The sequence below is a fragment of the Haemorhous mexicanus genome, chromosome 11 (assembly GCF_027477595.1).
Source record: "Haemorhous mexicanus isolate bHaeMex1 chromosome 11, bHaeMex1.pri, whole genome shotgun sequence".
Classification (NCBI taxonomy): domain Eukaryota; kingdom Metazoa; phylum Chordata; class Aves; order Passeriformes; family Fringillidae; genus Haemorhous; species Haemorhous mexicanus.
Window position 1 is genome coordinate 16,053,459 of NC_082351.1, and position 20,853 is coordinate 16,074,311.

Sequence of the window (20,853 nt, forward strand, 5' to 3'; positions counted from 1 at the left end):
ATCACCATGCACAAAGAACTGGGACTCTGCCCTGTCACAGCATCCAGCCAGACACTGGAGCACCAAAGTTTAGCACAGAGCAGTCAACTGAAAACGCCCTTGGGCAAGAGCACCCAATAAACCCAACCATGAACAGTTTAAATGTGGGTCAATGCCAGCTTGTGGAAGGCACACACTGGCATGAGGCTGAGAAGTCTTTTGACATCCCTTCTGCTCTGTGGTCAGCATACGAATCATTTTCTGTGGATCTTGGGAAAAGCAGTACCTGGGAGGTAAGAATGTAAGAACAAATGTGCAAGATCACATGAGATCAGAGCACAGTCACATCATGTTTCATTTTAAAGCATTATAATAATTTTTAGAAAGAGTTAGTCAGAAACCTATTGAACTGAAATCTAGTTTTACAACATTTGCTTAATAAACAATTTTCACCTACTACAAAACACAAAAAACATCAAGTTAAATCTGAATTAAACAGGAATAATTTTGCACATTTCTTGGTGAGATACATTTTAGTTGAAAACAATGTTTTGTAACAAAATTGAAAAAAAAAGAAACAAAACAAACTCAAGCATTCCCTCTTTGATGAAGAGTTTTATAAGATAGGAGACTGACAAAGAAAAGAAGTATTATGGATGAGATAGAGCTTGAAAAGAAATTCATACACTAACCACAGAAAAATTAATCAGACAGCCCTGACTGTGCTATTAATGATTTTAGACCTGATGCATGGGATTTCAAAAGGTTTTACATTTCAAGTACAATGCAGTATTTGTAGGACCTGTACTCAAGAGTGGCATTTGATTGATTGTGCATACTCCGAGATAGAGAATGCTTTAAATGCAAAACATATTGCTGCAACAGGGGAACAAAGAAGTGAAAGATCCTTTCTAATTAAAACAGAGGATTTTTGATCCTAATCTCAGTCATTGTGGGGCAAATAAAGAGCAGCATGTCATGGATTTCTCAACACCCCTCCCTCTATTGTTTTTTTTTTTTTTGTCAAAACATGTCAATTCAATAAAACAGCATTTCCAAAGGAGGTTTTCTTTTCACAAAGAAAAAGTTTTTGTTGTCAAATACTCAGTTGTAGCATTTTCAGAGGAGAATTTTTCTACCTTTTTGCTAGAAATACTTTTTCATTTTGAAATGTAACCCTGTTAATTGAAGAAAATAAAAAAAAAGACTGATTTGTTCAAGATTCTTCTGTCACGAAAATTACAAATATCTGAACATATACCAGAAAAAAAAAAAAAAAAAAGGATATTTAAAAATCTTTTGTCAAAGCAGGAGCAGGCTGTCCTGGAGCTGCAGAGGGGCAGAATGCAGAGAGCCCTGGCAGTGTTTAACCCTTTCCTGTGGGAATTAGTCAGGTCACCCAAGGTGACCGCTGGGTTCCACTTGGAGCAGCCGCTGGCACAGCCTCCGACTCCCCGGGCTCTGCTGAGCCAGGATGGGGCTGCTGGGACTGGGACAGGCTGGGACAGGCACATCACCCTCCCAGGGACACTCCTGGGAGTGCTCACTCCCCTCCTGTCTCACAGAGCCACAGATTCCATGGTCCAGCTCCCACTCACCAGACTGGGAGAGGAAAACCCCAGTGGCAGCTCTGGGGCTGACAGGAACGTGCCCAGCCAGGAGGGAGCTGGATGTGGCCAGCAGAGCTGCAGGACCTTTAATATCTGCATGCCAAAGCAATTTAAACAAGCATTTGAACCCACTTACTTGCTTATTATAGTTTAATTTAGACAGTGTCAATATCTGTGACTAGCTCTGGGGATATTTTTGGAATTAAACTACCTAAAGAGAACATTCATCTAAGAAATCCATATGGCAGGAAAGAAGGGTAAAAACTGCTAGCATGGAATAGTAAAATGTTCCTTTTCATCACCATTCTTCAACTTAAATCTCTGGAAATTTCATTTACTATCCTTATTTATACTGTTCTATTTTTAACAATGCTTCGTTGGGTGATTTTTTTGTTTGTTTGTTTAGGTTTTTTATATTTATAGTCTATACAGACTATTCTGTGTTTGTACAGAGACAGAGGATTATATTGCTTTACGAGTCAGAGGTACAGCATGCCATGACATTCACTACTGGAAATTCAAAATAATCTAGATTCAGAACTATCATAATTCACTGCTAAAGAGAATCTTTCAAAAATTTCAGTCCCCATCCCTTCAGGGAACTTCACAACCCAGTATTTCTTGATCAGACTTCATTATCCAGGTCATCATTTCAATTTATCAGTGCCTTGGGGCCTTTGGTATTCACAGCTAGGATGGTGTTATGTCCATCAATCACTAGGCTGTTTCCACATTCCCACTTTTCTTTCATCTTCTTCAGTCTTCAAAACAATCTCTGAAACTTTCCATGGGTGTATACTGGACACAGACACCTCTTACTTCTGTCAGCTGCTTGAAGTACAGGAACTGATCTGTAGAAATTATGGAGGCCAAAAGAACTGTTTTCATTCTAGGCCCTGTATATTATTATTTGTTTTAGGGAAGGGTTTACAGATTTACCAGTGCCTCTTAAATCTATAAGCCTGGAAAACAAAATAGCAATATGTTTTTTTCTGGAAAGCTTATTGTTCAGTGAAAAACTAAATGCTACGTGTTATGAACAGAAGTAAGGACCTGACAAAGCAAAGACTTATTAGGACTTATTTTGCATCATAGAAAACAAGGTCTGGCCAAAGGACTGAAAGGAGATTTAGATCAACACAAGGCAGATTTTGAAAAAATCCCTGAAGGAAAGGGCAGGAGTTATTATTTAGAGTGAGTGGAAGCCATAGAGCTGGCAAAAGACTTCAAGGAAGACGGGGGAGAAACTGTCTGGATGATCCTGCTGCTTCTCTGTCTCTGTAAGGGGCAGTATAATCCTAGCTTTGAAAATATACATCACTAACCCCAAACCACCCACCCCAAACTAAATATAGTACTGAAATAGGAAGAAAATTTTGATCTCAAACCAGACATAGCAGCCCTGAGACTACTGAATTTACTGTACCAATTACCTGTCCACAATATTACATAGTCTCCAACCAAATACTATTAGTGTGGTTCTCAGAGCAGTTCAAAGACACTGCTGCACTTCCTCAAATCATTTTTGGATGTCTCACAAGCTTCCAAGAGAATTATCATTCTTAAGGGTAAAGCACAGGAGACTATTTGTTCACATGTTTCAGTACAATCTGGGTTTCAAAAATTTGTTGCTTCCATGTCTTTTTGTATCTGAGTTTTTAGATTTGTTTAAAGGTAAGAAAAGTCTTCACATTTCTCAAACACCAGCTTTTTTTGTTCTTCTAAGAGAGCAAAAAGGATTTCTAGTACTTCACTAAACCTGGGCTCACTTCTGTTGGTCTGCAGGGAAAGAAGGCTGAGGCATCCAAAGCATTGCAGTTAGTGAATTTAATCCTTCCAATGCAATTAGTCTGCAATGCGATCTGATTAAATTTAAAGACTCAAACCTCAAGTCCAGTACTTTGGGTCAAGACATAAATAGACAAAAAGATGAAAGAGAAGTCTGCTGTGGGCTTAAATGAGCCCTGGGCTCCACAGCTCAGGTTAAGATTTCTGAGGAATGCAAGCCAGGTGGATTGATTTAACACAGCATTAAAAAACATCTGGAAAAGAAAAATATGTACATCAAAAATAATCATGAGACAGTCTTCTCAGTGTAAAATAACTAGTGGAATGTGTGACATATAAAATAAGTTTCTGCACACATACCCACACTGCCACCATCAGCTTTGCTTTCTCATTTATTCAGGGGAACCAGTAATTGGCAAACAGGCCCTTCCTTTCTCATGGATAACAGAGGAGGTGCTGAGCTGCTGGAGACTTCAACACTGCTGCAAAATAGAGGATGTGTTCATACGTGTTTGTGCAATGGACACTTGCTGTGCAATATTATCTTGTCTCCACAGATAAATTAGTTGCTTCATGCTCCTGCCAGCTTGATTTGTTTAGCCTTTACAGAGTACAGAATCCGTGGAGTTTCTTGTGATTGAATCTCATGTAAAAGGTAAACCTGAGAGCTTATTCTACACTAAGCTATACATCCACCCAGGCAGCCAGAGCATTTGCTGACTTGATGATGAAAAGAAGGCTATAAAACATACCAGGGAAATCTTGAGACATTGCTCACTTGACATAGCAATAAGAGCCCTGCATTAAGATGCAGAGCTGATTTCCCTGATCCATGAAATTGCCTGGATATTTAAGGCATTCTCAAACAGAACCAGCATGAAACTCACCCTCCATTCCTGGCACAAGGACACCATGGGTATTGTGTTCTCCAATAAAAAGAGAGCTCAAAATTGCAGAGATTAATAGTCTTTAAGGGAGGACCTAAACACAATTTCCTCCTTTTCTCAAATAATAAGAAATCAGTATTCAAAATCTCTTGAATGCTAAAAGGCAGTTTTGCGAGATGCACACTGTTCAGGTGCCAGAGATGCTTAAGTTCTCTGTTGTGAGTGGTTCAAGAACCTCTCACAATAAAACAGTGTGCAATTCTGTGACCATCTTTGGAGAAGGACAACTGTTTCTCTCATAAACAGGTGACAGGGCTGGAACAGGTACAATAGGTGGAAAGCTATGAGAAATGTTATGGAGTACTATATTGCATTATTTTGCTGCCTGAGACTGGGGACATGGTTCAGAATTCCTTACCAGGTGTACATTTCCAGCTGCTAAAGGGTGGGAAAAGACCCAACAATGCTTACAAATATTGGTGAACTGAGGGTCAGGTAGAATTCCTTCCAAAGACCCATCCAGTGAAGACACACAGTAAAGGGGAGTTTGCAAGGGTCATCAGCTGCCCCAGAACACTGACCTGCAGGCTCTGCTACCTTAGATGCAAAGGAGGAACAGAGTACAGCAATAATGAAACCACAGTTAGTTAGATCATGAACAGCTTCCCACAAGAGAACTAGAAAGGCTTTAACACAAAATGCACACACCAGCAGCTTTCACACCACCAAAAGGGACATGTAATACTGGCAGACAATCTCATCACTGATTTCTAGCCAAAATCACATGGAAAGGGTCATCTCCTTCCAACCTGTTGCATACATTGCACGTATAATTTTCAGCATCTCCGTTGCTAAGAAAGACCTGAGACCCATGTTCAGGGTCAAGATTTTTCTTGTGCATGGATTATCATTTCTTCTTGTGGACAAAGAAGGAGAATTCCTTAATCTTTTCCAGACTAAATTTCTCACGTTTTGTCTTCAGCTAGACTGATAGCTCTTCCCATTTTGTAGTAAAATTTTGTACTGAGCAATTGAAAATTCAATACTCTTCTGTTCCTCCATAACACATACAGTATTTATTTATATATTTACACAGGTATACAGAATTACAAAAAATGGAACTGGAAACGACTCTTGAAACCATCTGGTATGTAACCCCATTCAAAGGAAAATCAGCTACTCCTAATTAGCTCCTGAGATATGCTTGCCTACCCTACTTAAACAGTCTCCACAAACTCCCTTGGATATTTCTGATGTTTTGCTATTTTTACTTTTAGAATGTTTTTCTAATGTTTGGTCTGTTCCAGAAATTTTAATTAAAAGCTCTCTCAGAGGAGACTGGATTATTGTGGATTCTCATACATGAAAAAAAAAAAAAAAAACCCAAATAAATCCACATCCAGAAACACGACACATTGAATTTAAGGTTCATAAATTATTTGTAGGTCACATAGGTGTTGTTTCAAGCTTTGTGATTCAGAAAAGTTTAAATGAAACCAGCTATTTATGTATCCACCCTATTGTTCACTTAAAAGAATATCTTGATCACAGTAATTTCTTTCCTGATTGAAGTTTTGAAAGCTCTAAATTCTCTGAAGGAAATAGTTGTTGGCATTTTTGGATGATAAACATCCCAAAGCGATGATGATAAATTACAGTGTTACCCAATGATGCAGAAAAGTAGAGAAATTTAAACTGATAACCTCTGATTTATGAATACACACTCATAATTGCAAAGTCAAGGGATTCACAGTTGTAAGAACGGGTCATTTTCATCTCAGTGTTTATTAAAAGTGTGAGAAGGAGGCATGAAGGGTGGCTGCCATTTTGTAATAAACACTTAATGCTCTTTGTTTCCAGTACAAACTCAAAGCAATTCAGAACTTCCTGTCTTTTTAAGGCCTACATAAGCATTTGTTACTGTTCACAGTCACAGAAGATGGAAATTTTTACATCTTTGCTCACTCATATAAATAATTCTTCCCAGATATAACCATTCCTATATACCTTTTCTTAAAAGAGAGAAAAACACTTGTGCAAGTCATTGAGATAAAATTAAAATAAATCCTCAGATTTTCTTCATAATCATACTGGTGATAATAACAAAATTTACTTCAAAAGTATTTTAACTTATTATTTCACCAGTCAACAGACACTTCCAGTGAAACACACCAAATGCACCCAAGATCGTGAGTCAAGGAATCTGTTTTGTCACAGTACAGAAATAAATCATGCTAAATTCCTTCATCACATCCCACGCTTGGTGATATTCTTTCTTCTTCTCTCTCCCTATTACCTCTCTGTTAAATATTCACAGCAGGCAGCAAAAGGCAGAGGGAAAAATAAGGTCAATTCAGCAAATTGAAAAAAAAGTGAAATGTTCTTATCCACCATCATTTGGTTGTTACAGTTATCTTAATCAACTCAAACAGGTTCTCTGAGACATCTAATTTGATTTTACAAAGTGCTAACCCATAGTGTATTTGACTTTCCTCTGATTCCAAATGTAAAAAATAGTCTTTATCTAACGTTGAGGCATATCATCTAACCACACATGCAATTGCATTTGCATTATGAGGCAGTGAAACATGGCTGGAGAGACATCTTGGATGTTATCTGTGTTATTACTCAAGTGGAGAATATATTCATAAATCCTTCTCTTCCCTTCCACCCTCCCACCTTTTCTTTTTTTTTTTGGAAGTACACTTAAAATCTGGTTTTTAGCTTCACTGGGCCCATTATATTTGAACTTCAGTAACAAGAATGTGATATGAATTTGCTGAGAGAAAGCATAGACAAAAGGTATATTTTCATAATGTGCTTCAGTTTAACTGTTCCTACAATTAGCTACAACTCATTAGGCAATAAACAGAAAAACAGAGATCCTGAATGGAAGGGCAATATTTCCTCCATAAAACAAACAAAAAACTAAGCCAGATGCCTTTTTCATGAGGCTTTCCTTGCATAAACACACCCAGCAGCTTAGAAAAGATATTTTCTTGATTGAAAATTTTTGTCCAGGAAGAAAACGTGTAAACATTATCTTGTGCAATTTCAATAAAAAGTATTTACTGCTATTGTACACTTGGGATTTTTTGATCTTAAGGATAAAGTAACAATAGAGTAATGCACTGCAGATTATGAGCTTTGATCTTTTATTAGTTCCTATAATTGTGTCTTAATTTGTATTCTGCATAATAAGCACTCACCTTCACTGTTTGTCCAGCTTCAGGGCCATCCTGTAAGCAAAGGGAAAAGTCTCAGGTTAGAGGATCTAATAAGGATCACACAGAATTCAGAAATCTTACTCAATAGTCATTTACATCAATTACACTGTCTGTTAAATTAGCATATTTTTCCTGAGGACCATTCAATACTGAGTTCTTGGACAAAGCTCCTTTCCATATCAGACCCCAGCAAAGAGGGAAACTATCTCACATCAGAAAAACAGCATTTTCTATTTTTCATTTTTTCAGATTATATTTTTCAATAGCTAGCAATAGATTTCTGATCCTTGTGAATATAAAATCACACATGTAAGTAAGAATTTAATCAAATTGTGCTTGCTTAAATTCTGATTCTAATGAATGGGCTTAGTCTCCTGGTTTGCTTTAAACAGAGTTCATTTTTGGTATAAAAACACCCAGCACAAACAACTGAAAGGTCAGAATTTATAATGTATTTACATGGCTACAGCTCTCTGCTGCATATAAATATCTGTGAGGAGGGATCACCTACCTCAAGTGTGTGCAGTGGGTGTGTGTGGAACAGGGGCTGTGGCTGCCTTCTCTAGAGGCCAACCCTGCCAACACCTCTTTGAAAGAAGAATATTTCCTGAAATACTCACAAACAAGCACAGCATTTGAGAGTGTTTGCTGGCTTTATCCAAGGTTTTGCAGTTATTAATTACCCACACTTTCCCACTGGTTTCCTCTTTAGATTTCTCAATGGCAAATCTGGAAGACTGCAGTGCAGTTATTTGGCTTCTTGTCTGTTATTGCTGTTATTTTGCATTTATTGCCCCTTGAAGTTCCTTTTGTGATTGGACTAGAGAAAAAGGCTGAAAGCTTGATAAAACAAACCATTAAACCTTTCTCAGCTGACTGGTTTACAAACCTGGATGGAAAAGGTGAGTGAAGTGCCACAGAAATGTTTCTCCACCACGTCGCCGACCCTTTGTGCCGTACGGAACAAGTCAGCCACTTCCTCGGGACACAGGTCACGGAAACGCTCCACCGGCCGCAGGGGACAAACAAGGACATCTGAAGGTGGCAGTGTCAAGGCACAAGCACAAATCTGAGTGGCCCAGAACAGTCTCAATCCCCAGCCTGCAACCTGGTTCTGATCACCCTTGAATCGCCCGAGCTCTTCCTCTCTGGTGACACAGCAAGAGCATCAGAAACACAGGGCTAATCACAGGGAATTATTTGATGCTGTGTTCAGAATTCTAGTCCTCAAACCCCTCAGATATGGACAAAATTAATAAGGCTCTTGTGCTATAATGAGACCTTTAAGGAAAAGCAAATTTTTCTCAGACTCAAATTTACCATTGCAATGGGGAAATGCTGGTATTTAGCTCCTGTAAAAGTCAGAGACATTTTCTTTTGTGATTAAAAATGGGGGAAAGCCAAAGAAATTTAAGAGGGCTTTGGATGTGTTGTCTGAGACAGCAGTTTACAATACTTTTCCCCATATGTGATACATATTTTTGAAAATCTTGATCTCGCACCTCTAATTTTAGGCACCTAAATGTGACAAGCTGGCACTATGCTGATCATAGCAGATCACTATTTCTACACATTATTTACAATTCACAAGGAATGCTCACCTGTTGTAACTATAATGTGCTTTTAAAAATACATTAAGATAATTAAGACTATTTCCTTTTAAGCACAGTGTTCACAATCCTGTAAATATACTTTGATTTAATTCTACCTTGGTGACTGTGATTTGAGAGTCAGTGAAATGAAGCTATAAAGTAAATAATGGAAGTACACAGATGCTGCTTACAGTCATCTGATCTGCTGTGTTCACAGTAATTAATAATTGCTATGATTCCTCACTTGAAAGTCAATTATGCAACATTAATAATATGGTCCAGAATTCTTAGCAGAGTCTCAGTTGTGTAGGTCCAACAAGCAAGTACTTGATTCTCATTTCAATTCCCTGCAGACAGGATTCTTTGCTGACTTACAGAATAGAATTTGCAGAATGAAGACCTTAAAGTAACCTTTAACACCACTTGAACTTTCATGACCGAAGGCTACGAAAATTATTTTTTCCAGTATTAAAATAAGTGTTCAAAGGACTATTTGAAGAAAATTAAGCTCCATGCCATTGTATTACAGTCATCTTTATTTTTACTGCATCTTAAAGCCTGCAGGTGTTCAGGAATATTCTCTATAATCCAGGAAAGGTAACTAGGAGCTGCTCTGCAGTTAACAGATTCACAAAAAGGTTACATCAACCTGATTGTCAGGAAACATGGGAGACATTTGAAATAAGGAGAGATTAATACATGTGAAAGATCAATTATTTCCATAAGCATAGAGACAACATGTTTGCATACACCAAAGTTATATTATAAGAATCACACTTATCATTCTGATAGGACAGAAAACCAGACATTTTCTTAAAGTAATGATGTAGTGGCAGGTTTTGATCATTTTTCCAAATCCAGATGAGAACAGACAAGTCTGTAATGGATATTTGCTATAGTGGGAGCAGACTTGAGCAAGCTCTACCCGTAGCAGCTCCCAAGAGAACAGGAGAAGACTGGTCCCAGCTGTGGGTGCTAATCTGCTTTAAAAATCTGTCTCTCAGGGGTTTTTTGTACAGAATCAGCTATGCCACCACTATTCTCCTTTTCGCTTGTTACAGTTTATGTTATTAACATTTAAGAAAGGAGAAAAATATATTTAGAAAGCAGGTTGGAAAAAAAAACAATCCTGGATGGATACAAAACCCCTTGTTTTGTGGGGTTTTAGTTCTGCAATGCTGTGTCCCTTGGTAAATTACCAGGGGTAGTAAACCCCTTGTAATTCAGTTGTGCCTTCCCAGTGCATTGTACAGAGCACATCCATGAACTATGCTATTGGCTAAACTTTGGGCCCAAGGGAAGAGCTGCAAAGTTGATTGGCAGTCCTGATTTCCATACCAGGAATAAAGGAATAGGAAAACTAATTAATTTTACTCATAAGAAGGAAATCCATGTCAACACTAAAACAGGAAAAAGGACATTCGTTTAATCTGAGTTCATTTTTCCAAAGGAGAGAAGGGAAACTTGTACCCTTAGGGCATCTGATACTTAAGTAGATAATTATCCTTCTTCTGCAGCACTGCTTTATTATCATGGCTCAATGAACCATTTATAAATGAAGAATTTCCTCTCACTTACCTCTAGCAAAACTGCTGCTTACATTAGGACAAGTTTCCTTTTCTCCTTTCGACTTCTCCCCAGCAGCGTCTCCCCCTCTCTGACTCGCACACGCCTCACCAGCAACTGTTTGTTCTCTACCTAGCTCAGGGCCACAGCCACAATTTTTGAATTAATGCTGGTTTCTACAGTCTGATATTAGCACTGCACTGTTTGCCACTGCAATGGGTTGTGGAAAACATGAGTTAAACAATTCTTGGGAAAGCTTTTGTTTCCCTGGCACATCGCAGAGGGAGTGAGGTCTGCTTCTGACCAAGACAGGACAGGTTTTCTCTTAATTTGTCACTGACCTGCACTGTCATTTTGCAAATTCTCTGTATCTCTTTTTGTCTCTCCTCTTCCATACATCATCTGTCTTATCTGCTTATACAGCACTTGCCAGCTGGTGCAGTGGAGGTTTCTTATTAAACATGAACATCTCTGCTCATGTGGGGCGCCCAGTGCTCCTGCAGTACCTAATGCTGCACCCCTGGCATTCTGCAAAAAGCACTTGCACTTCCTCCTTACATTACCAAAACTCATTTACAACTCAAACTAGATTTTAGCTATATTTCTGTCTTTGAATTTGATAAATAATTCAAAGGCACAATCATAGAATGGAGCATCTTTTCTGAACTTTCCATCATTTCAAAATAATTCTACAAAGAATAATGATAGAAGTTCTGAATCAGAGCTAAATTAACATGAGAATGTAATTAGGACAACATTCAAGTTATATTTAACTATGAATATATTAAAAGGAAAATGTTAGAATGAATTCATGAATTCGAGGTCATTAGGAAAACAACCATCCACTGCAACTTTAAATCATAGTTTTTAACTAAAGTTTTTGATGCTGGGATAGTTTTAAATTTTATACCGGGTTTGATTTTAAGCTGTACACCTGCTCTGTTCACCTCAGAATTCTTACTAAGGTTAAAATTAGATAACCTGTTCATTACTTTCTACAATAACCCACTGCAAACCCTGCTATGAAACCACTCCAGGTGACTATGTATTAAAATGAAAGAGAAAGTGAGTCTGTGCTTGTGTTTATGTGCAATTACTCCTTAGACTGAAGCATCCACTGCCATCTGAGATGCCTCAGGGCATCCAGATGCCACTCTGGAAGGGCAGGAGTCTCCCATATGCCCTACACCAGATCTGCCAGCCAGGTGGGACCCCTGAGTCATCCTGGGCTATCTGAAATGGGCAGGGGTGCCTGTGTGTGTCCAAGAGCCCCCCTGTAACTGTGGCTCAGCAGGACAAGGTGCTGCCACCCAGCACAGACGTGCTGCAGCACTGCTGACAGCATTCTGTCTTCAGAAAGTTTGAACTTTAGCTTTCCTTTCTCTAAGCACTGTAATTAATAATTTTTTGATTTCTTCATTCATTCTGAACTGCTACTGACTGATGAAGTTTCTATTTTTAAGCTTTGATGTGCACAGCTGTTATTTCCTTCAAGTTCTCTGAGTCAGTCCACATCACTAGAGCATATGCAATTTGATATGTCAGCTTCTCCATTTTAGGGAGTGAAAAACCTTTACACTTTATTACAATCTGTAACCACTGTTTCTCTCTCTAAATCTTGCACAAGTCTCTCAACAGCCTTACTTCTCTCCCTAACACCTAAATAAGCATACACAAATCAATCTGTGTTGGAAAAATCCCCCTTGGATTTGTGGATTGAAGGATGTGCTCACCCTGGGGATGTGGGGGCATGACTGAAAAGTGAGCACGTGCTAACTGCACGCTGGCTTTGAGCTGATCAGAGAGACAAGAATCAGATTCTGCCAGGAAATCAAAGCTCCTGGCCAACATCTGCATGGCGACCACTTCAAATGTAATTTTCCTTCCACTAATACACACAGAGTGAAGGCTGAAATTCAAAGGCTCAGCAGTAATTTTTATTTGCTTTATATGGATTCTGACTTAGAAGCTTAAATTATTGTAATTGTGTATTTAAGGCCTAGGCCAAGCTCTCTGTTCACTTCAATGGGACTCCACTCAACCCCTCAAAGTACCTATTATAAATTTTCACACATAACTATCAAGGTACACACGTTCTGTAGTTCTGAAATGTTGGGAAAATGGCCTTTGGGGGGGTCAAAAAAGAAAGAAAACCAAAAAAAAGAGAAATCCCAAAGAGGTTAAAATTCCTTTTATGTGACAAGCTTTAGAGCTGAACATAGCTTTTTCCTGGTTAAGTCCATTAATTTGCTATATAGAAACACACTTTCAGTTTTGACTCTTGTTTTATTCCTGAATTTGAACTTCAAACAGAACAATTCAAAGCTTTAAAAAGGAAAAAATTAAAGGCTCTCCAGGTACTGACACTCTAACAATAGGAATAAAGTTCTTTTTTTCCTCTTTGTCTTTTTGAGGAACCACTTAAAAACATTAAAATTGACAGGTTTTCTTAATATGTGAGGCTTTAAAAGAACAAAATAGAAGGGAAAAAAGGCAAAATATCTAAAAGTGAAAGGGTAATTGCTACTTCATGAAGCTCCTGGGTTTCACCAATATTGTTAGCTTTCTATACCATTTGTTATAAAATTTTTTAACTTAGGAAAATTATTTATTTTCACACAGTCAGGAATTCATAGCTCACAGTAGAACAGAAACATTTCCTGTTTCATTAAACAGTCTTCCTTTTCACAAGAGGGAGTGCAAGAGTCAACGTCTAAGGAAACAACAGCAAACCAAACAACCAAACAGCAAACCACAACAACCAAAACCCCCCACAAAAACAACCAAAGACATATTTTAATGACAAAAAGTCAAAATCTCCAAAATAAAATCTCTGAAAGTTTAAAATAAAATCTCCAAAAGTTTAAAAATTCGTAAATATCTATTTTTAGCATTCTAGTTTTTTTACATTAACAGTGCTTTAGTTGATACTCAAAATTTTCCTTACTGATATAATTTTGGGAAACACCCCATAAACTACTTTTTCATAAATATTTTGGTTTGGACTAATTGGTTTTCATTAAAAAACTGTCCCAAACTTTAGAGACTTAATATTCCTGCATGCATTTCATGAGCTTAGGAAAGTGACTTAAAGCACAGCAGCCTCTGCTCTCCCTCCAGGCTGAAAACACCCCAGTCACTCACAGAGCAACCCCCAACAGGGATTTCCTCCTGCCTTGGAAATGGGGGCTGTGCTCATTTTAGGATTAATGCAGATTAGATATTGCCCCCATCTCTTGGTCCCAGCAGGAAGAACTTGATGGACATGGGAGATGTCCACCAGGAGCTGCTCAGGGCCAGCTCAGCCCTCACTGAGCAGGGAGACACGGCCTTGGGGTGGGTGCTGGGAGCTCAGGGGCTGGAAGAACCAGCTGTAAAAAACTGTAGTAAATGATTCTTTCCAACTATTTCATGCACTGGTATGAAAGAACCCTTCTGCACACCCCTAAGCTGATGGGAATGCAGAAATAATGTGCCGTGGGGGGCAGAGGGAGGGATTATTCTCTTCTTACACTGCTTTACATGAATTTGCATCAAGAGCCCCGAGCAGAGAGAATCACACAGACAAAGCTTCAGGTATTAAAACTCACCACACTATCCCCAGATTCAGCTGAGGAGTGTGGGCAGGGGTATTAAATTCATCATTGCATCTAAGCAGAAGTTTTCTTTGTTCAAAAGCTCTGATTGCTCGGAGAAAGAAGTCCCAGAGCTCTGAAAAAACACAGGAGAATGCATGACTAATAAAATTAATATAACTGAAAAACAACTGCCAGTCATTTATCTTTTTTCCTGCCCTTGAACGATTCTTCAAATTTTGAAGGCTATGGGAGCAATTTCTCTGTGTGAGGAAAACAATAATGGTTTCACAGATGCTGTCTGTAGGAGGAGTTAAGAAGGAAGAGAACACTGAAATAGCACACACACATCCACACAGAGGGCATCAAAAAAGCCTTTAAAAATTAATCAAATGCATATTTTGCTTCATTACAACAATATGTTAAGACACCCATTCAGTTCTCAGTAAACCCACAGAATCAGGACATGCATAAACCTGCAGCAATGCAAAACCTGACATTTCCCCCAGCCCAGAACGAGCTTTATTCAGTAAGATGGAGTGACTGACTTTAGGGAGGAAATCTGTAGAGGTGTTTGGATTAAGAGTAAATATCTCATAACAGGAAAATGTGGAGGAGAACTCTTTAATGGATTTTACTGTATTGAAATATATGTTAGAGGAGTGCCTGGGTACAATATGGGAAATAGTAGTACATCACAGAGTTTGCTAGTTTGGGAAAAAACATAGCTCTGAACAATAAAGATGATTAAGAACCAATGCAAATGCAATAAAGTTACAATAAAAACTTAAAAATTGCTTCAGAGTATTAAACCCATGTACAACTTTTTTATATATTGCTCTGCCACATATTAGCATTAATAAAATAAAGCCATTAAGATAAGACAAATTATCTAAATAATTTGATCTTGATAAGGCAGCTCAGTACATGTTTACACTAATGCAGAAGATCAGATTTATGCAATATATCAGAGAACTAGTGGTTCCACTAGAACAAAGAGCAATCACTGCAAATCTTTGACATGGATCTCTCCACACTATGAGAAGTACACTCTTTGAAGACCACATTGCAGCTTTTATACAGAGGGGTTTTTATTCTACTTGATCTTCTCACCCCACTGAATCGACTTAAAATGCTTTTTCATGTCAATGAAACATGCAGTACTTCCAAGAAATGAACAACAAACATTACTTTTAAAAGTCAACACATCTAATTTAAATATAGATATGGCTTATTAATTTAAATATAGATATGGCTTATAGTCTGAATCTTGTTAGATAGAACAGCAAAGTACAAAGTCCTGCTACACAAAGTACAGTGACTCCACAAGACACAGGGCCACAGTGGGGAAATGTGAGATTCAGAACTGCTCACTTTTCATTTAAACAAGTCTTTCATATATTTGATATTCCCTTTAAATGCCTTTAGGGTATGTCAAGTAGGTCAACTAAAAGCTCAGTTCCTCATAGCAAGTGGTATTTTACTGCAGGATTTGTCCTTTTCTGCTGCTCCTGGCCTCGGGGACAGCCTCGGGCAGGAGCAGGTACCTAAGTGGAACCACAGTGAGAGCAGCTGTGGGAGTTTGTGGCTCAGAAACCATCTCTGATCCAAGTCCCATTTGGTGGAAATTTACTCAAGATCTAAACTTACATTTGTAACAGGAGTCACAACCACTTTCTTAGAGTCCCACCAAGCTTCTGATCTTGGAAGGCCCAAAAAGAAGCAATAAATAACCAGGGACCAACACAGAAATGCAGAAGTCCCAATATAGAAGGATGGCATCTCTAACTGCTGTGATGCTCTTGGATCCTGTAAAGAAATCCTACTGTACAGCAACTCTTTCCAGCTAAAACTACATCTTTATTACTCCAGCTGATAAATCTTTTTTCTGAATGGATGACAAAACTGGTCACAACTACATGAAGCTATCAATGCCCCTATAGCAACCATAAATGTACAAGACCACTGAAATAAACAGCCACACCCAAAGCTGACAGCAGAGACCAAACAACATTTGGGGTGCAGCTGTCAAAAAGCAGGGGTTTGGCCTGAAAATTGGAGTGATGGCATTTGTCATAGTAACTGATTTATTCATGCAAAGCTACTCAGCAGCTACAAGTCTTGTCCAAATGACCTGCACCACCAGAAAAATTCAATTTACCAAAATAACCCTGCTGGAATTACAACATTTTAACATGCCATTGCAATGCCTCATTTCAAACAGAGAAAGTGAGCTTGTGATCCAACCCCTCCACCTGAGAGTATTGTGAGAAAATGCTTCAGCATTTGGTCTTAATTAAGGCTGCAGCACCATCATATTCAAAAGCTAATGTGATCATTATGAAGCTATATTCTAGCTCATGATTCAGGAGCTATAATGAGGGAATAACTAATGGCTAAATATTAGTTATGACAAATTTACTTTCTTGAAATGTATTGAATGCCATATACCAGACAATAAGTTTTCCTGGAAACAAGAGTTTACCTGGTGGAAAGATACCACAGAATGTGGGAATTAAGGTTCTGTACAAACCATAAGCATTATTGACATTTTTGTCTGTGGCACTTAAAAGTACAATATTTTTTCTGTTTTGGGCATCTGTGGTGGATGACAGTAGTAAATTAATCAGATTAATAATTGGTGAATCACCCTGGGATTTCTCTCACCTAATTTTGAAGGCAAATTGGTTTGACCAGAGTAAACCAGTGGATCTGGAACTGTGAAAAGCCAGATCTTTATTGGCAGTCCTTTGCTGCTTAGGAAGCTTCATTTCATCCTCCTCCGTTTTCTCCAGAGTTAAGTCAAGGGAGGTCCTCTTAGATGTGGAGAAGTTGATAACAGCTCTACTTTCTCCAAATACCTATCAATGCAGATGACTAAGAGCCTTCCAGGTACTCTTTGTAGCTCTGCACCAACTTTCTGCTGAGCAGCACAAAGACAAACCTGTAGTAGCACGTGGCAGACCAACAGTGCCTTCATTCCATAACCACTGAAGCATCAGCTGGAGCAATGCAGTACAAGATCAATTACCAGAGTATCACAGGGGACAACAAATATGTCTGGATAACCAAGGTTTCAGGTAATTAAGGTAATTCTGAATGTAATTTATAGATAATGAGAAACATGAATAACAGGGAGTTTTGGAAAACTGAATTTGGATAATTCAGGCTATCTTACACTAAGTATTCCTCAAAGATTATTGTAATGTATGCTGGGATTTTCAAAGTTTTTAAATGGACTAAACCACCTATTCCCATTAATTTCTAGGATTGGTTTTCCACCTGGTTCTGTTAGGGCAATCAGAAAACTGCTCCAAATAAAGTCAATGGAGAGCTGTGTTTGCCTAAAACTGGAAGTGCTCATGGCATATTTTGCACAGTTAATTACTGAAGTTGCATCTAAAGCAACAGGATAGGCTCTGCTGTTCCAGGGAACTATTCCAATGGAGTAGGAGGAGCCTAAATTACTACACCCCTTGCAGGAATGGTTTAGCCCTCTGTTAAAGCATCAGCATTTTTAGAAACAGTCCAAAAGATGACAGAATCTTCTGTCTCCCTTGTGAAAGAGCCATTCACCACACTTGCATGACAGAGAGACAAACTATAATATCTCTGCCCTGCAATATCACAGCTTTGATGTGATAAAATGTCCCAGTGTGTTTTCATCAGTTCCTTTGAATCTCAAAATTGCAAAGTCCATGATAATGGATGTGCATCTCTACTGCATAGGCCAGTGTACTGCTGAAGTGGATGCAGTAGGGAAATGACTTTCCAAGTAAGAGAGTTGATTACTGGCTTTGTAAATGAAAACTCCTTTGCTGTTTAGCAGGACTACTGAAAGCAGCCCTGTTAACACCCAAAGGAGCTCTGCAGCATTCACCAGAGAAGCCCAGGTGCACACACACCCCTCTGTGCATCAGGAGACCCTTGCAAACGTTAATAGCTGGGTGACAAGGGCACTGAAAGGGTAAACAAGGGAAAGGCAAGTGGGGGCTGACAGAGGCACTTCAGAAGGAAAAGGGATAGAGCAACAGTCTCTCCTGAAGTTTATGTCTCTGGGGATTAAAACCACGAGCACAGCTAAGAAGGGAATCAGTCCTCACTCAGCTGCAGAGAGAGAAAGGTGGGGTGGAAATATCAAAGACCCTGTGTAGCATTTAAGCAGAGACTAAGAGGCAGCTCAACATGAAAAGAAATTATTTTAAGCCACTGTTCTTTAGCTACTTAATTTTGACAACTTATTTCATACCTGCTTTAACACAAAAAGCTTGGTGTCAATGAGAAGGTTCACAGAGGGGGTGTGTGTCAGGACAAAATGCTCCCAAAGGTGCATTTTTCTTCACCTGCCAGGGGAGTCAGTTTTGAGAAAAGTCATACTTAAGGGCTGAGAAAATGTAAAACAGATGTGGAGTACATCTTCAACATGAAACTGTCTGTACAAAGCACTCCTTTTAATACAAAAGAAAACTCAAGCAGAGATGCTAAAACATAGCTTACAAAGCACCCGAGACAATGAAAGCTATAAAGGAGGAGGGAATCAGAAAGTAGGTCTCCTTCCTGTTTTTCACTTGCATAATAAGCTCTCTTGGATAAGGACAACAGGGCCCTGTGTCATGATTGCCTCTGTAGATGCTGTTCTAATGCTATTATTGTCATTAATGCACATTGTTCCCAGCTCTGCTGAATCGCTCCGCCATGCACGGTACATAAATTCATACTCTCATCCAGAACTCCTGCAATATTCAAGAACAAGGGAATGAAGAAGACAAACTAGCAGCTTAACTGAATAACCTTATTTTGTGTGAGTGTCATCTGAAACCATTACTTTAATGTGATTATCTGTTTTTATTATTTCCTTTCTGAGGACTTGGAATAAAGACACAACCAAGACTCTCTTAGACACGGTCATTGGCATCATTACAGTCTTTCTACTGTCAGCAGCAGAGATCTGATCTGTAAATCAAGTTAGATTGTAAGGGCTACTGAAAAGCAAGCACTCTTTATCATCCTATTACATACCCAAGCTACTGCTTCCTCTGGCTCTCTGAGAAAAACAGACTGTTTTAGTTCCTTTACATAACCAGAGGAGCTCTTAATGCAAAGATTATTGACTTAGTGGAGTTTTATCATGTCCCAGTGTACCAGGGGATTTTTAATCCAGGACTTCTTTACATGATCTATTTTCATGGCTCTTTTTATTGTCACAGTCTGTCATTATAATGATTTGCAAATCCAGAACAGCGTATGCTTAGCTCTTTAACAGGTGTTTGTGAAGGAGATGAGGGGAAGGCATCTCCCCCCTCTCCTCTGCCCTCTGTAAGGGCCAAACCCCATCACATGCAGCACAAAATCCCCTCAGGGCTTGTGCAGCAGGAGCTGGCATGGCTTTCTGCCCACAGGAGCATTTCCACTCCCACCACGTCCATTAGCCCGTCACCTCCAGGAAAGCAGCTGGGTGCAGATCCACCTGTGCCAGTGTCAGCAGCAGCCAGCCTTTGTGGAGAGGCACAGAAATGCACACATTCTTGAGGAGCCAAGTATAAAAATGGTCTCCTGCATGACATCAGTTTCTTGTAAAAGGGACTGATGTTTTCTTCCTATGTTGATACTACTGAAAGCAGCCAAGGATGTTCGTGCCTAGTACAGGGTCACTTCTGGGAAAAACAAATGCTCCAACCCACAGGTAGCAAGGGGAGACCCTGAATGTCTTGTAGGTGTGAGATCAACACAAAAATCAACCATACAGGGGGTATGAAAGGATGTTTGCAGAGGTGAAATCTTCCGTCTTTATGACTGTGGTTTCTGCTCAGCAGAGACTCAAACCTGCTCTCCTCCCTTCCACTCCCTTCTCCACTTTATTGCAAAGCTCAGATAGAAACACCCACATGAACCTCAATGCCTGCCTGCATGTAGCTCTCTATAAGTGCTGTAGAGTGTGAGGTTTTCAGGTACTTTAGGCTGATGACCATTAAGGGAAGCTTCTGATTTTATGGCCCTTCAACCCTTACATCCTCCGTCACCATCAAGAGTGGATATTTCCCTTTCCAGTGCTGGAACCAGTGGAACAACCTGCAAGATCCCTGTGCACTCCAAATTAATCCCAGTCCTTAAAGTCTCACTGGAGCAAGATCTGAGTAGCTGTTAGAGCTCCACAGCATGTCTACATATCCCCAAAGATTTGGGCTGTGATCTTTGGTTTGGAACTCTCTGTGTTACCATAATACGAGCTGATAACAACAGTATGTCACTGCACTTATTTCCAGTAGACAGTTCCCTGGAGGGAAGGAAAAAAAATGGTTTGAATCTGACATGCTATCAGTGTTAAAAGAGAAAGTAAATATATGCCAAAAACAAACAAACAATTGAAAAAAATCCAACAAAGAAAGATGACAGTATTACAACTGCATCCTGGATGTGAGGGAGAAAATGATGATGATTTTTTCTTTTTTTGATGTTGAATTTAGTATCTGCAAATGAATTTCCAGATTTCTGTGTTTCTTCCTTAAATTACAAGCACACAGCATATCTTGGGGGTTTATGATCACCATCAAAGCCACCTTGCTGAGAAATGTGAATTTCTTTCTCTTTCTGAAGGTCACAAAGTAGATATCCCATATCTAGGGGCTTTA

At 39.1% G+C, this 20,853-nt stretch overlaps 1 protein-coding gene across 6 annotated transcripts in view; it reads right to left on the reverse strand.

The window, feature by feature from the left end:
• Positions 1-20,853, reverse strand: part of FHIT (fragile histidine triad diadenosine triphosphatase) — a 571,496-nt gene that overhangs the window by 129,128 nt on the left and 421,515 nt on the right. For all 6 annotated transcript variants that reach the window (XM_059856698.1, XM_059856702.1, XM_059856704.1 and 3 more), the window contains 2 exons: positions 8,381-8,526; positions 7,474-7,503 (listed from right to left, as the gene is read on the reverse strand). In XM_059856698.1, coding sequence (XP_059712681.1) covers positions 7,474-7,503; positions 8,381-8,526 — 176 coding nt within the window. The remainder of the gene's footprint in view (positions 1-7,473; positions 7,504-8,380; positions 8,527-20,853) is intronic.